The sequence below is a fragment of the Hemicordylus capensis genome, chromosome 5 (genome assembly GCF_027244095.1).
Source record: "Hemicordylus capensis ecotype Gifberg chromosome 5, rHemCap1.1.pri, whole genome shotgun sequence".
Lineage (NCBI taxonomy): Eukaryota > Metazoa > Chordata > Lepidosauria > Squamata > Cordylidae > Hemicordylus > Hemicordylus capensis.
Window position 1 is genome coordinate 256,952,573 of NC_069661.1, and position 17,289 is coordinate 256,969,861.

The following is a 17,289-nucleotide window of genomic DNA, read 5'->3' on the forward strand; positions in this document are numbered from 1 at the left end:
CAACCTTGGAGAAGCTGCTGCCAGTCTGTGAAGACAATACTGAGCTAGATAGACCAATGGTCTGACTCGGTATATGGCAGCTTCCTATGTAACTCATTTCATTCCTCAATCCCCATGTTTTATGGCTGCTTGTAAAATGTTTGCTTTGGGTTGCATGGGAATCGGGGGCTCGGGGGGAGTGGGGGCAATCCGGATTAAGCCTGCCCTCCTATTCCTGCATGCTGCCACCCCATTCCTCAGCTCCCACCCACCCAAAGATGAGCTCAGGCGTCCTCCGCCCCCCGTTCCTGCCAGTGTTGTGGGGCAAGGGAAGCCCGGGGGGGGCAGATAGGCAGCACTGTCATGGTCAGCACGGTGCTCTGGGCACTCCAGTCAGTGAGGCAGGCAGGCAGGCAGGCAGTGGGGCTCCCTCCTCCTCCGGGGTGTTGGGAATTCTCTCTGGGAAGAGAATCCCTTTTTCATTATAGCAGAGTGCACAGAGGCACAACACAGTAGAATTTGGTTAGGCATGCGTGTATGCTGAGAGTAAAATAACTTGGTGGCAGTTCATAGTTTCAAATTCATATAAGGAGTATTTATTAGAGAACTCCATTCTAGATAGGAAAGTGATGAGATAGGATCTCTAATCTAGCTAGCTAGCTGGATGCAGATGGATTCTGCATCTCTGCACCCATGGTGCAGGGAGAGAGGAGCTTGCATGTGGCAAGGGAGAAGGAAGAAAAGAAGAAGGGGAGAGGAAGTGGCAGGCAGGCAGGCAGGAAGTCCCTGAGATTAGCAATCTACATATCAAAGGGATAGTGTCAGAGTAGTAGAGAAGGGATGACCAATGTCTTGACCCTCTAGCCCTCTGACTCAATAGTCTGTCCTCCTATGTCATTGAGACAAGAGACAGCATATAGTCCTTCACTTCCAACATGGGGGAAGCAGTTTTGCGTGCCTGCTTGACCTCCTGTAGGAGGGAGAGACTGAGGACATGCCACTCGCTTTGCCTTCCCTCAGCCCTGGGATGTTCTGGAGCTCGGGCTGGAGACGGAGCCAGAGGGAGCCAGAGTGCGGCTGTGCAGGGCCCAGGCCTTTGTGGCCCCCCCCCCCGCCCCAATCCTGCAGACATGCCTGAGGGGTTGATCTACTTTAAATAGAGAATTGATGTGTAAATGAGTAAAGATGAATTCGCTGCTAAAAAAATTAATAATGTGAAAATAGGCCAGCTCCTGAGACACTGGGAAAGAGGCGAGATGATGCAGCGGCCAGCACTTGATTGCATGCCTGCCTGCCTGCCTGTCATGAGATGCCAGCTCCACAAGATACAGGAAGAACCTGGTGTGGCCATTGCTTAAAAGAGCTGCACAGCTCAAATGCCCTGGTGGGCCAGAACCATCCGCAACTTGGTGTGCAGGGGCTGAGATCAAATTCAAAATATTATTAGTTACTTGTGGATCTCTTCCCCCTGTCAATGGACCCATAGTTTCAACCAAGGATATTGGCCAGAGAATAGATCCTGTCCCTGCTCAATCACTGGGGCCCCTGGAGTGGATGCTAGCCCCAAACAAAGGCCAAGTCCTCTCCTCTCCCTAAATCATTGCTACTTTCAGGCTGCAATGCTAGGCATGCTTACATGGGAGCAGAGGCGTATCTAGGGAAAATAGTGCTAGGGCAAGCACTGAAATTGCGCCCCCTGTCCAAGCATCTGACACCCATCTTTTAGATAATTTTACCATAATTTCAGCTCAAAAATACAAGTCAAGCTCATTAATCTTTTAATATTTCAAAAATTATTCAGCAGTGGACGTAGCCAGACCAAAATATGCTGGAAAACGACAAATTTCAGTATGCTGGGGCTCATGAAATACCCATATACTATGTGGAGGTGTACTTGGAAAACTAAACAGAAGGGCCTGTCTAATTCTCTACTATGAATTGTAGCATCACTATTACATAAGTTTTAAAAATAAATGGAGAATTTGACTTTTCCCAGATACTCTGAAAATAATTAAAGGATATGCAGAGTAAACTGTGTCACTGCTTGGAATATAGTCTAGTATTTCTTGCTCTCTTTCTCTCATTTTAACTTTCTTTCTGAAACTCCCAGTGGGCCTTAATACTAAGGATTTCACACTGATTCAAAGACAAACTCACCATTCCCCCTCCCCCTGCTAGCCTCTTAATTCACCGCCACAGCCCGCCCTGGGCTGATTTTTGGGCCTATTCGGGCCTGAAAAGATCGGTGTGGTGGCCATTTTGGAGGCTGCAATGCATGCTCAAATGGCCTCTGTGAGGCCTGGTGAGGCCTAGGGCCTCGCAGGGACCATTTGAGCACGTGTGGTGGATACACACACACACACACACACACACACACACATAATGGCTGCTGAAAATGAAATGGCCACCGCAATGCTCAAATGGCCTCTGCAAGGCCTGGCATGGCCTAGGGCCTCGCAGAGGCCATTTGAGCATCCGTGGTGGCCATTTTGTTTTTGGTGGCCATTTTTAATTTTTTTTTTTAACTTTAAGAAATGGTGCCCCCCTTCAAGTGGCGCCCGGGGCACGTGCCCTGCCTGCCCCACCATAGATACGCCCCTGCATGGGAGTAAGCCTCACTGGGCACACCATGGAGCATATTTCTGAGAAAGCATGCACAAGATGGCACTTTAAGGCGGTTTCCAGCTCTTGTGTTGCTGCAGGATACCTGGGTGGGCAGTAAAATAGTCCCTGCGGGCTGGATCCGTTGTGCAGGCCTGGCTTAAATGCTCAAGTGAAAATAACCAGTACAATTCCTGGCTCCCCCATGCATTGGATATGTCTGTTGATTCTGCTCTGCTCACAAGCCCTGCTGAGGAACCCAAGGATCAGCAGGCATTGTGGCTCAGTGCTTTCTCCAAATATTTCAGCCCAACCCATGGCAAAGAGAGATGCACCAATTCTTCCACTCCTGATGGCATGGGAACGGGAGGAAAACTTGTTTGCCAGCCCCATGGAAACCCCCTCATTCACGGACCCTATGGAAATCACCATGGTAAGTGCACCCTCTGGAGGGCTGTGACTGGCAGGAGGGACCATAACTCAGCGCCCGGAAAGCACATCTTGCATGCTCAAGGACAGAGGAGTGTACAACGTTGGCCCTTCACTTCTTGTAGGGCTCCAATCACCCCTGGGTATTTAAGAGAACGTCTTCTTTGCCATGAGTTCCACCACCCATTGAGATCATCCGGAGAGGTCCGCCTGCAGTTGCCACCAGCTCGTCTGTGTTGCTGAACCAAGGCTCTGGGATTACGCTCCCTGCAGAAATAAGAGCCTCCCCATCTCTGACAGATTTTAGAAAGTCTTTAAAGACGCATTTATTCACCCCATCTTTTTAACTAAACTTGTGGCTTTAAATTGTTTTTAAGTGTTTAATTTTTGTTTTAATTTATTTTATGTTGTTGTAAACCACCCAGAGGGATAGGTTTGGGGCGGTGTCCAAATATAATATGCTAATGTCACAGCGGGAAATGACTTGGCTAGCAAGCCAGAGGTTGCCGGTTCAAATCCCTGCTGGTGTGTTTCCCAGACTATGGGAGACTCCTCTATCGGGCAGCAACGATATAGGAAGATGCTGAAAGGCATCATTTCATACTGTGCAGGAGGAGGCAGTGGTAAACCCCTCCTGTATTCCACAGGGCTCTGTGGTCGCTAGGAGTCGACACCGACTCGACAGCACACTTTACAAATGTAATAAATAAATAAATAAATAAATAAATAAATAAATAAATAAATAAATGGCCACTGTGATGGGGCATGATGGGAGTTGTAGTCCAACAATAGCTAGAGGGCAGAAGTTGTGCAGGTTCAGTCCCTGGCATTTCTAGGTACAGGAGCTTAGACAGCAAAGCTAGGCAAGGCCATTCTCTGCCTGAGTCCATGGACACCACTGCCAGTTGGAGCAGGTAATGCCAGGCTAGATGGACCCATGGTCAGTCCAAGGAGAAAACAGCTTTGCGTATTAATGTTGCATGAATTAATCTGACGCTTTAAAAGAGTGAACCAGAGAAAGCCCGAACCTACAATACAATAGAGACTATAGGTGGCTACAGCACTGACCCTGGTGAAATAAAGAAAACCAGGCAAGACGCTGGAGGTATAAGGAAATTAGAGCCTCTGTTATCCCCCCTCATCCCCCTTTGCCAAAACCTCTTCTGGGGATTCTTCCTTGCTAGTCAGATGAGCTGCCTGGCTCACCCTCGGAGTCCCTCCCTTCTCTCCTGTTTTATTGCAGGAATTCAGGAAATACCTCTCCCCAGCAGAGCTGACAGACGTCATGGTAGCTGCCATCAGTGGCATGCGGGACGACAGTGCCCACAACACCACGACAGCCATCTCAATGCTGAGGGCCATCCAGAGGGACCAGAGTCTCGCCTTGGGGAAGGTAAGGCATTCCTAGGACTTGCCCATTTTGTTTTTGGGCTTGGTGCTCGCAGTGCTTGCTTGGTGGCTCTTATTTGGCATTCCTTGGGGAAAGAGCACCTCCAATAGTTTTTTTTGAAGACTGGGGCAATGTGGTGGCCCTCATGGCGTGTGAGGTCAGGACAACTGTGAAATCTTCAGCAGACAATGGAAACACATCCTAGTGCAAGGATCAATGGGAAATGTAGCCCTCACAGATTTTAATATCCTAGGAGGGATGTCAGGAGTTGTCATGTGCTCTGAGCTCCTTGGAGAAAGAGTGGGATATAAATGCAAATAAAATAAAATAAAATAAATGCATTTCCCATGGCTCCTTGTGCCTAGGATGCTGCCATAGAATTGACATTTTAATGGACTCCCTGCAGCAAGGTTTCTCCGTTGCCTCAACTCTACAAGTTTGGCTGGGAAAGGAAATGAAGCTGGTACTGAGTGAGCCCTTTATAAGCCAGCCTGACGATTGGAAGGGTTTGGGGCTCAACTTGTAATGGACGCCGGCGTGTGCTGGGGAATGTAGGAGCCCATAATTTTGTTGGGGGTAATTACTTACATAGCAGAGTATTTCAGGAGCTAACTCTCTTCCCTTACAGCAGAAGTTAACAGGGTCTCAGGGGCAACAGCTTATAAATGATAAGAAGGAGATTCATGTAAGGTTAAACTAATCGACTTTATTTAGAAGTACATGATGATAGGAAAAGACCTATATCTAACTTCTGGCTACATGCTGGTCAGAGAGAGACCTAAGGAAGCATGGTGCTCAGAGAGCGAGCGAGCGAGCGAGCTAGAAGCATTCTGGGAAGAAGAAGAAGAAGGAAGTCACTCCCAGGACGTTCCTGAGTACATTCTCTCCCTAGAGGGGCCATTGAGGCAGAGATAAGCTAGAAAGAGAAGGAGACCCTAAATATCTATCTCTACACCCAATGCCCCTAATGGTAATTAGGGTTACTGGGGCAAAAGGTCGATGCCATCTGGGCGTTTCCCGGCATACACGCTGCTACTTACTCGCAACGTATCTGCTAAGTGCCCCTCCGTATTGTCCGTGTTTCCACATTGGTGTCGCTGCGTTGTCAGCAGGGTGCCGTTTGTATTTCCCATGCCTGCCTTGATTCAAATTTTAACAATGCGTTTTTGCCCTACCACATTGTCAATGCACTGCAGGAAAGAAACTGGGTCCCTATGACCTGAGTGTGGATATGTGAAACCGCAGATGGAGAACCCAAAAATAACAAGGGCCTCCTGTTCCCAGATCTGTCATTTCAGCTGCAAGGCCAGGAGGAATCCAAGTGGCGCCAGCTGTGAGCTTTCTTTGGATACATCCTGGCTGTTTTTGTTCTCTCTTTCCAGCTGTCAAAGGCTGTGGATTGCATCCACCACAATCTGGCCTCCATCAGTAATTCCTTAGCCCGGCAAGAGACCCGGAAGACCCTTTGCTTCCTGGGGAAGGATGGCATGATCCATGTGGTGAGAGCTCTCTTGCTTTGCTCGCCAGAGTGTGACAGGTACACACCCACAATCCTCTTCTTCTCCAGAGGTTCCTCCTGTCGCCTTCTACTACCTGTCCAAGCAACCTGGCTTTGCTCTATTTTGAACACGACACCTGTGGAATTTGTATCTTAGTGGGGGGGTTCCTGTCAGAGCTTTGCTAGCCTGATTTTATAACTTGCCTTCCAAGTGTTCTTATATTATTTCTTGTTTACACAGTCAGACAGGTGTTATTGACTGGTTTGTTTTATCCAGACATCGAGTCCTTCCCAAGGACCTGGGATGCCAGAATTTTATTGCCAATGTTGTTGCTGTTGTTACAGGTATCATCGCAGAATATAGGCTGTTCCCAATAAAGCTGCTTTTTGTAATTGGCTGATGGTGATTTCTGTGGCCCCCCCAATGGTGTTGAGGTGCTCTTCAAGGTCTTTTGGAACTGCACCCAGGGCGCCAATTACCACTGGGATGATTTTGGTCTTTTTCTGCCACAGCCTTTCAAGTTCAATTTGTAGATCTTTGTATTTGGTGATTTTTTCTATTTCTTTTTCTTCTATTCTGCTATCCCCTGGTATTGCTATGTCGATTATTTTGACTTTTCTTTCTTTCTTTCTTTCTTTCTTTCTTTCTTTCTTTCTTTCTTTCTTTCTTTCTTTCTTTCTTTCTTTCTTTCTTCTTCTTCTTCTTCTTCTTCTTCTTCTTCTTCTTCTTATTATTATTATTATTATTATTATTATTAGCAAGGTAAATGCTAAATCAATTCTATCTTGCCTGTTTTCATGGCCATTAAAAAAAAGAGAGAGAGAGATGTTTATTATAGTTTTAGTAACACAGTACCTGTGTAGCCACTTTAAGTGGTACAGCAGGGAAGTGCTTGACTGACAAGCAGCAGGTTGCTGGTTTGAATCCCTGCTGTTATTTTTCTAGACTATGGGAAACACCTCTATCAGGCAGCGGTGATATAGGGAGAAGCTGAAAGGCATCATCTCATACTGCGTGGGAGGAGGCAATGGTCAACCCCTCCTACCAAATAAAACCACAGGGTCCTGTGGGTGCCAGGAGTCGAAATCAACGCGACGGCACACTTTACCTTTAACATACCTGTGTGCATTGTTCATCATAACAAAATTATACCAGTGTCTTGCAAATGGTTGTTGCTAGGTTGCTCTGGGGGAGGGATGGAGGCGGGCTCTGTGGAGGGATGTGGTACAGGCATTGCATTGATGGTACAGGCACTTTTTTCTCTCAGAACCTCCAAATTACTCTGCCAGGCTTAAAACATTACATCTTCTTGCACCTAGAAAATCTGAAACCCGAAGTAGGCAACCTGGCCCACCTCTACTCTGATCATGGCCTACTTTTGTATTTCCTAATTTTTGTCCACTTAGGCCAGGTATGCAGAACTTTGAAAGAAGTGTGGGGCATGGATGGCCAGCAGCCTCCGCTCCAGCCAAGGCCCATCTAGTCCAGCATCCTGCTTCATGCAGTGGCCAATTATCAAGGGCATCTGAGAAGCCCGCAAGTGGAGGGAAGAGGGCAAAGTCCCCTCCCATTGGTGCTCCTTAGAACCTGATGTTCCGGGGCATGCCCCTTCCGGTACTGATGGAAAGAAACAGCTACCCAGACTAGTAGCTGTTGATAGGTCTGTCCTCCCTGGATTTGATTTTAAGCCCTTCTAGACTGCTGGCCATCACCACCTCTGGTGGCAGCACATTCCACAGTTCAACTACACATGGTGTAAAGTACTGCCTTTTGTCTGTCCTGAATCCCCCAATGTTTTGCTTCAACAGATGACCCCCAGCTTCTAATATTATGAAAGAGGGAGAAAGAATTCTCTCTATCCACTTGATTCTGTTGGGGTTTTGTGATTATTTAGCAAAGCACCAAGGAAGTCCAAGGAAGTTACCACTCCAGTTACAGAGTGCAAAGTTTAGTTGTTGCAGCTATTTAAGGAAAACGCAGAGAGATCGCTGTAGAGTCTAAACTAAATTGATTTATTGGTGAAGCACATTTGAGATAGGAACGACCTATCCTATCTATCAGCTACATAATGAATAGGTAGGTAGGGAGGGAGAAGTTTTCCATCTTCTCTCTAGGAAGAAAAGGAAGAGGACTGACTCACTAGAGGAAGTACCTGAGGAGTCAAGGTAGGGGTCATAGAGCAGAGGCAAGCAGGGACAGGTAAGGGGACCCACACTAGCTCCCTCTGCTCCCAATGCCCCTAGTGGTCAGTAGGATAGTTGGTGCAAAAGGCCGATGCACTGGAACTCCATCTCCCACGGATTCACACTGTGCATAATTTCATACACCTCTATCATGTCCCTGGCCACCTTTTGAAATGAAAAAGGCTCAAACCTTGTCGTCTTTCTTCATAGCGGAGTCACTCCAGCTCCCTGATCATTTTGGGTGGCCTCTTCCCACTTTCCAGCAGTACAACGTCCTTTTTAAATCATGGTGACCAGAATGTTATGTTTCGAAATATACCCACCAGGTGGCATTAGAGGGCTAACTGAGCTCAAGAGAAGGCTCTCCAGGGCGCTTTCCAGATTGCCAGCTACAATGGTGGTAAAATGCTTCAGCTTGGCCGGATCGAATTGAAAGCGATCTCCAGAATCTACAACGGGAAATTTTCCCTAAAACGGAAAATACAGCTACATTTTTGCAACTGACATACGTTATACCGTAGCACTAAATCGCAGTGATACAATCCGAAACAAGGCATCTGAAATGTGAACTGCATGCTGCTGACAGCATAGGGACTGTGGTGTCACGAAACAGAAAGTGCGGAAGCACACTTAGCAGATAACGTTGTGACACTGTTGTAGAGGTTAATCTGGAAAGCGCCCAGCTGCCTCAAGTCCCTCGTTAGATCCTTGGTTCATCTGGTCCAGTGTTGTGGAAGTGATGTTTCATGGTCTTCTCCTGACCTGCTGCCTGAGCACTGAACCAAGAATCTTCTGCATCCATGGTGTCTACTCTGATCACTGAGCAATCCCCTTCCTCCAAGCTAACAACTGGAATGATTCTCTGAAAGTGCATTATACCAAGTCAAGGTGGCCACACTGCCTAGCTCAGGAGTGCCCAAATAGCAGGGGCTCCCACGTCTCAGGCAGAACGAGGCTTTCCTAACCTCTGCTAGCCAAGATCCTTTAAACAGCAAATAGCAAGGATTGAACCTGGGGCCTTCTGTGTGCAAAGGTACTAAGGGTCCATCTCAGAAAGTTTGCTGATGCCATGGAAAAAAAATTGAATGTGTAAAAAAAAAAAATCTATAGGTTGGGACCCTGAAAGAAGTATCTTTTGAGTGCTGATGCTGGTAGGGATGTGCATGGAACCGGCTGACCCAGTTTGGTTCGAGTCCGAACTGGACCCAAACCTGACTGGGTCAGTTCAGTCTGGCACCCCCTCGAACCCCCCCCCCCCGGTTTGGTCTGGTCCAGGGGTGTGTGTGTTCGCGGACCTCCCCCCATATTTAAAAATGTCACTTACCCCCTCTGGGGGAATTGTTGGAGGCGGCGGCGTGTGTGTGTCTGCAGATGTTCCCCCTCCCCCCGGCCTCAATCCAGCCCGAACCAGCCCATTCAGCTGGCTCTTCAGCCCATTTGGGCCTTCCCCCTCAGCATGGTGGCCATTTTGGAGGTTGCTGCAGCTGCGCAATTGGCCTCTGAGAGGCCTGGCATGACCCAGGCCTCTCAGAGGTGAATTGCACGGGTCCGACATTAACCAAAATGGCTACTGTGCTGAGGGGGAAGGCCCGAACAAGCTGAAGAGCCAGCCGAATGGGCCAGTTCGGGCTGGATTGAGGCTGGTGGGGGGAGGGGGAACCTCCATGGAACACGCCCCCCCCCCTGCTTCAAACAACTTCCTCAGAGGGGGTAAGTGACATTAAAAAATTTTTTTTGGAGTAAAAAAAAAAAAGTCCGCGAACCCCTGAACAGTCGGGGGGTGTTTGGTCTGGGGTTGGACCAAACATGGGGTGGTTCAGTTCAACCCCAGACCGTTGAGCCGAACTGGCTCGACATCGAATCTATTTGACATTGAGCCAGTTTGCATATCCCTAGATGCTGGCCCTTCGTTTGTCAAGCTGCCTAAAGAGCTTTGTTGTCCCCATTCACAGCACAGCTGCAGAGATGTGGATGACCCTCGTGTGCTTCTCGGGGCTGGCCAGCAAAGTCCTGAGAAGTCTCCTCTCCTGCTTGCAGAGCAAACTGCCGATGCAAGACCTTTCGGGGGAGAATGTGGTTCTTCTCCCTGCAGCGGTATGTGACACAGGATGGATCAGACAACTGGACCCTGACTCCTCTGCCTTGAGGGATTTGGGTTTCCATGGCGCTTTCCAGATCACACACCTTTGAAAACATAAATGGCTTGCGCAACCCGCCTACAATGGGAAAATGCAGCTATTTTTTTGCAATAGACTTGCAACACCGTAGGACTAAAATGCAAGGATGAAACCCGAAAGAAGGCATCGGAGATGTGAACGGCACCTCACTGACAGCGCAGGGACTGCAGTGTCGAAACACAGGCAGGACAGACGCACACTTATCAGACAGTAGTGTCCCTGTTGTAGTGTGGAATCTGGAAAGTGTCCATGTGAGAGATTTATCTTTTACAACCCAGTGTGCTGTCCACTTCCCTGAGTGGTTAGAAACTTGCGGTTAATGCCACAGGGTTTCGTTTCCTGAGGATGAGAGAGTCTCAGAGACTCTCGGGAGCCTTTGGAGGTTCTGTTTTCTTTACAAACAGATAAGCAGAGGAAGAGTCTTTTCTCTACCTTTAACTGCCAGCCTGTAGGCAGGGCCTGTTTTTAATTTTTCTATAGCAACTTAGACTCTTAGGAACTTTGTAACTAACTAACTAACAAATGAAAGAAGACCCTTGCATTAGAGACAGCCCCTGCCTCCCAGAATGTTTCACCCTCAGATAATCTTAGCTCCAAAATCTCACAATTCATACTGCAAACTGGCTTCAGACTATTGCCTCCTACTGGCAAGGGGCATCAGTGGCTGCAGGTCGGATGGGTGTTCCATTCCAAGGCTGGAGAGAGACCCCTGGCTTTTCTAGGAACAATCATTTTATTTTGTTAGCATCTTGACTCCCCTCCCCCACCAAGAGCAGGCAATATTTTAAGGGAAATGATCATTACCTGTTCATAGGAATCAAGGAGGCCTGAACTCACAGCACTATTCCTTTAGGCAACCAGAGCCCTAGATGTGATCCTCGCGTGCTCACCACCAGCTTTCAAAAAGGAGCTCAAGAACATGTGGGAGAAGCTCTGCCTGGCCTTGATCTTCTGGATTGCCCACACATTCGATCCCAAAGTGTGTGAATGGGAGAGCGAGATGCAGGAGACCTCCAGGCACCCTTCTCCTCGCCTCGCCAGGTGACTCAAGCCCAGCCTCTTGATTCATAGGAACATAGGAAGCTGCCATATACTGAGTCAGACCACAGGTCCATCTAGCTCAGTACTGTCTACACAGACTGGCAGCGGCCTTTCCAAGCTTGCAAGCAGGAATCTCTCAGCCCTATCTTGGAGATGCTGCCAGGGAGGGAACTTGGAACCTTCTGCTCTTCCCAGAACGACTCCATCCCCTGAGGGGAATCTCTTCCAGTGCTCACACATCAAGTCTCCCATTCATATGCAACCAGGGCAGACCCTGCTTAGCTAAGGGGACAAGTCATGCTTGCTACCACCAGACCAGCTCTCCTCTCGGGGGGTTGACCCTCAGGGATGTGGTAGAGGCATCCCTCATGGAGAATGAGGGTCTCTGGGAAGGAGGACATAGGTCTGAGGAAGAGGGAAATGCTCCCTTGGCAGGGACCCCTTCCTTGGGTGATGCGCCCATATCCTCTCACACAGAAGATACTCCTCCAGGGGGTGGGGACCTCTTAGTAGTGGGTGATTTGATCATTAGGGGCATAGAGAAATGGACCTGTGACCCATGTGCAGACTGCACTGTTACTTGCCTGCCTGGTGTGAAGGTTGTGGACATCATGCTGCGTCTAGGTAGGCTATTAGGCAGTGCTGGGGAGGAGTCAGCTGTCGTGGTGCATGTTGGCACCAACCATGTTGGGAAATCCAGTCAGGAGGTCCTGGAAGCCCAATCTAGGCTGCTAGGTAGCATACTGAAGTCCAGGAGCCCCAGGGTAGCGTTCTCTGAAGTGCTACCTGTTCCACATGCAGGGACAGCTAGACAGGCGTTGCTGAGGGGTCTCAATGCATGGATGAGACTGTGGTGCTGGGAGGAGGGGTTTAGATTTATTAGGCACTTGGATACATTTTGGGGAAATTGAAGCCTGTACAAAAGGGATGGGCTCCACTTGAACCAAAATGGAACCAGACCGCTGACGCAAAAAAATCAAGGCGGTCACAGAGCAGGTTTTAAAATGACGCTTGGGGGATTGCCAGCAGGAACAGGGTGGTATCTGCTTCGGCTGGCAAAATCCCCTAAGGTGGGAGGGTGAACATGTTTCGTTAAACCAGAAGGGGACAGTAGAGCCAGGAGTTGAGCAGAAGGAAACACAGGATAGCTTGCCAAATAGGTCAAATGATGGTAAGGGGGATAGCACACGCCAGAACCAGGTGAGGGACCCGGCATATAGGTGTCTGTATACCAATGCCAGAAGCCTCCAAGCCCAGATGGGTGAGCTGGAGTACTTGGTTACTAATGAAAACATAGATATAGTGGGTGTAACAGACACCTGGTGGAATGGTTTGGAGGGGTTTGGATGACTTCATGGAGGAGACGTCTATCAACGGCTACTAGTTGGAGGGCTACAGGCCACCTCCAGCCTCAAAGGCAGGATGCCTCTGAGTCCCAGTTGCAGTTGAGTAACAGCAGGAGGGAGGGCATGCCCCTTTCAACTCCTGCCTGTGGGCTCCCCAGAGGCATCTGGTGGGCTACTGTGTGAAATAGGATGCTGGACTAGATGGGCTTCCTTGGGCCTGATCCAGCAGGGTTTATGTTCTTATGAGGGGTTGGGACTGTCCTGGGCATTTCTGTCAGTAATGAGAGTTTGGCTCTGCACACAGGGCAGCTGTCAGTACCCTAAGGACGCTCCTGCGCCATGCAGGCTGTGAGAACCAAGGCCTCCTGATGAAGAAGTTCACTGTCTGGGATCTCCTTGTCAATGCTGAGACACATCACCAAGGAGTGGCCCTTTTTGCTCGGTAAATGGCACTCATTTTTATTTTTTATTTTTTATTGGAACATTCTTATGTTTATTCAATTTAATTCAATACAAATCAATTTAGCATATTTATGATACAAACAAACAAACAAACAATCTACATAATATTGAACCACTGCTAGGAGTGGACCCCATCCACTATTCCAAGCATATCAAAATAATCATGATTTCTAAACCTCATGAACAGGATCAGAGTTATCTCTATTATGCTCTATATAAGAAATATATTTTTTCCAAATGCGACAAAATTGTGATTCTTTTCTCTGATTTTTCATTATCTTTATTTTATCTGAATTTTTTCCTCAAACCGTCAATGACTATACCTTGTTATATCATCTTTCCACATTTAAACTATCCAATAGTTTCCATTGCTGTGGCATAATTGCTTTAGCAGCCAGGATTAAACAAACAAACAAAACCTAATTCTTCATCTTTAAGTTTAGTATTATTTCCTGTAAAAATATGTAATAAACCCAAATCTTGAGAATATTCTACTCTTTGATTCATTATATTGCTAATTTCAACAAAAAAATTCTCCTGAAAAGGTTTAATTTTCTCACAAGTCCACCACATATGACAATATGTACCTTTCTGTTTATAACCGCTCCAACATTGTATGGAATTTTGTTGAGGAACTTGGGCTAATACCAAAGGTGTTAAATACCAGCGATGGCACTCATGATGAAGACTCATGATGAAAATGGCACTCATGATGACCACTCCAGGGAAAGAAACTGTGTCCCCCCCCGCACCCCTGCACTGCCAGTAGCGACTATTGGCCAAGGAGAAAGAGCAGCCATGGTGGGAGGCTGGAGCGGGGTGGGGTGGGATTCTGGACTAAGACGGCTGTAAGGGTAGGGTTGAGGTGTCCCTCTCCCCAGCAAGCTCTCAGTCTGCAATGTCGGATCCAGTTCCTAGCACACATTTTTAAAAAAAAATCATATATTTGTGAAGCAGGTGCTAGTTGGGCTCTAAAAGTGTTGCATAAGATGGGCTTCCTTGTGGGAAAAGGACTGGGAGGGTTAAGCAAACCCCACCGAGTTAATTGGTGTCTGGCAGTGCTCCGTTTTATGCACTTGCTTTATCTGGCTTTGCAGAAACTTACCCTTCCTGCTTTTATCAGGAGGATGGTGCCAGGGCTCGTGCCAGGCTTTGCGCCAGGAGGCCCGTGGAGTGGGCCCCCTAGCAGTGGGCCAGACAGACTCACTGCCACCCTGAAGAAATGAGCAAGCCAGTCGACACAACTGGAGATCCAGCATGGTGTAGTGGTTAGAGTGCTGGACTACGACCGGGGAGACCCGAGTTCAAATCCCCGTTCGGCCATGAAACTAGCTGGGTGACTCTGGGCCAGTCACTCCTCTCTCAGCCTAACCTACTTCACAGGGTTGTTGTGAAAGAGAAACTCAAGTATGTAGTACATCACTCTGGGCTCCTTGGAGGAAGAGCGGGATATAAATGTAATAATAATTATAATAATAATAATAATATTGTTTGCTTAAGCAGGCAGGTGGTTGGGGCAGGGGTTAGCATGGGCTGCTGGGGTCTCAGGAGCCACCTGAGGATCCTTCCCTCTGAGGAAGAGGAGAGGAGAGCTGGTCTTGTTGTAGCCAGCATGACTTATCCCCCTAGCTAAGCAGGGTCCACCCTGGTTGCCTTTGAATGGGAGACTTGATGTGTGAGCACTGCAAGATATTCCCCTCAAGGGATGGAGCCGCTCTGGGAAGAGCAGAAGGTTTCAGGTCCCCTCCCTGGCAGCATCTCCAAGATAGGGCTGAGAGAGATTCCTGCCTCCAGCCTTGGAGAAGTCGCTGACAGTCTGTGAAGACAATACTGAGCTAGAGAGACCAATGGTCTGACTTGGTATATGGCAGCTTCCTATGTTCCTATGAGGTTCAACCCTGGGTGGTCCCAGCTGCTCCACAGTCACATGATGAATGCCAGCCCCTATGCAAACCAGCTTCTTCAAGCTAAATGGGAGACCAGGGCTGCAGAGGGAAGAAGCAGGTCCAGTTACAGATCTGACTCTCTCCACTTTTCTTCCCTCCCAATTTTTGCTAGCAAGGAAATGTTGTCTTTGCTGGAATTGCAATAGCAATTGCAGAATAGCCAAATGCTGTTAGATCTGAACAGAGGTGGGGTGGGGTGGATTCAGCAGTGGCTCCTCCTGATGAGCTGGGGGGCGGGGGCTGCAGAAGTAGGCACAGCTGCCTCTGCTTCTTGGCAGCAGCTTGGGTTGTTTCTCTCTCTCTCTGCCATCTAGCCCGAGAGCCATGCTGCCTGCAGGCTGGCCATTCTTCAGGTCGAGCTATACAGTCAGCTGCGGGCAGTGCAGCTCTTGGACAGGAGAGAGAAGAGCACAAGAATCGCCTCCTTGGGTGCCCCCCCCCCCGGCATGTTAGGACAAGCAGCTACTCGGGGGATTCATAGGCAAACAAATTCTCTGTATACCAACTTTTAGTCAGGTAGGGAGACACTGATTTCTCTCTCTTCATCCACATTGACACATAACCCAGCTAATTGTTCCTCACTGTAAGCAGAGCTTCTTGCACTTAGGGACTAGGTCCAAGGGGTTGCTTCAGCTGCGCTAACAGTCTTCTCCCAATGCCAGAGCTCTCGTCAGGAACCCTCCCCGTGAGCTGAAGTGGATGGTGGGGCATGTCTTGGCCGTGCTGTCTGATCCGGATGAGGGTCGCCACGCGAGTGCAATGGCCTTCTTAGTGGAGGTGAGCCTCCTTGGCGGGGGTCGGGGTGGGTGGGGAGAAGGCCCTTCCTCCTTGGGTCAGCTTCCTTAGAGTGAGGCAGAGTGCCTGCCTGTAATCCTTGGGGGCTGGGTGGGGCTTGCAATGGGGGCTTTATCCATGGTGGTGGCGGCGGCGGCGATGGTGCTGCTTCTGGCAGTCACCCCTTTCCCCCTCAGGCATTCCCATGGAATCAAGTTATGCCGTGTGCTTCCAGGAAAAATACCAAGTGGGTGGTGCTAGTGAAATAAAGTCAACCAGTGGGCTCTTCTGCTCCCCAGAAGCCCCAGCCAAATCAGTCCTAAATGTTGCTCTTGAAGTCAAGTCAAGGCCTCTTGAGCTCTAAGGGGTTTTCAGGAGCCGAATCCCTTCTTGTTGCTCATTTCAGTTCCTCCAGTGCCCTGAACTTGGCAACGACAAAGACAAAGACATCCTGAAGCATCTCGGCCAGCATCTCATGTCTTCCAAAGCCACCTTCCGCTCTCTGGCCTTGGAGGGCATGCTCCACCTGACAGCTACTCCAGAGAGGGTGAGAAAGGCCATTCCTCTCCTGCTGAACTGGGCGGCAACGTCTGCAGCGCACTTCCTGTGTCCATTTATTCAAATGTTGTCCTGCCTTTTAGCCCAACATGGGGCCCACAAGGAGCTCACAGTCACAAATTAACACATAGAGCAGCAGGGAAAGCTCTTATCAAACTGGAGGTTTGGCAAAATAAGCCCATCTTTACAGCAAGCCCAAATGTGACTAAGAGGGAGCAGCTGGCCCACCTGCGAGAAGGCCCTGTCCTTGAGGTCTAGGCTCTTGAATCTCTAGGGGCAACAGGATGTAGACCTCAGGTGAAGAACACAGGAACAGGGCAGGCTCATGTGGAATAAAACTGTATCCTTTGAAAATGCTTTTCAAAGCATACAAAGTCAGAGTTGGATGCTTTGAAAAGCAATCTTCAGCTAGGACACTGGCTGCTCTATTTTCTACTGAGGGCTTGGCCAAGGAGGGGTTTGAGGGATCTCTGCCTCTGCTATTAGGATTTCCCAAATCCTCTGATCCCTCCAACACATCTTCACCCGTATCCTCTGACTCAGAGGATGAAGGAGAGGCTCTGTTCTGAACATCAAATGATTTCATCCAGTATTACTCGAATGAGTCAGTTTCCAACAAAGGTTAATGATTTTATTATTGTCTAATGTGCAAATGACTTGCATATCAGAGATGCTGTTTCTTTAGAGTTGGTAGTGAAGCTTGTGGACTGGAGATGAATTCTTTCAGATCGATGCTAGTTGGTCATTAAGCTCATTAGGTGAAAAGACAATTGTTTCCAGCTGAGTATAGAGATTAAATTCAAGGCTGGATGCGAGGTCGACCATTTCTAACTTCCTCTGCCAACAGAGAGCAAAAAACAGGAAATCCGGACAAACCAGCCAAAGTCATCCGCAGGACTTTTTC

The 17,289-nt window shown here is 48.5% G+C and overlaps 1 protein-coding gene across 1 annotated transcript in view; it reads left to right on the top strand.

Annotated features, from left to right (window-relative positions):
- Positions 1 to 17,289, top strand: part of LOC128325988 (maestro heat-like repeat family member 5) — a 41,314-nt gene that overhangs the window by 15,354 nt on the left and 8,671 nt on the right. Inside the window, exons 7-14 of the mRNA XM_053252000.1 lie at positions 2,889 to 3,013; positions 4,253 to 4,402; positions 5,782 to 5,936; positions 10,034 to 10,175; positions 11,112 to 11,299; positions 12,950 to 13,087; positions 15,716 to 15,830; positions 16,234 to 16,374. Coding sequence (XP_053107975.1) covers positions 2,889 to 3,013; positions 4,253 to 4,402; positions 5,782 to 5,936; positions 10,034 to 10,175; positions 11,112 to 11,299; positions 12,950 to 13,087; positions 15,716 to 15,830; positions 16,234 to 16,374 — 1,154 coding nt within the window. The remainder of the gene's footprint in view (positions 1 to 2,888; positions 3,014 to 4,252; positions 4,403 to 5,781; positions 5,937 to 10,033; positions 10,176 to 11,111; positions 11,300 to 12,949; positions 13,088 to 15,715; positions 15,831 to 16,233; positions 16,375 to 17,289) is intronic.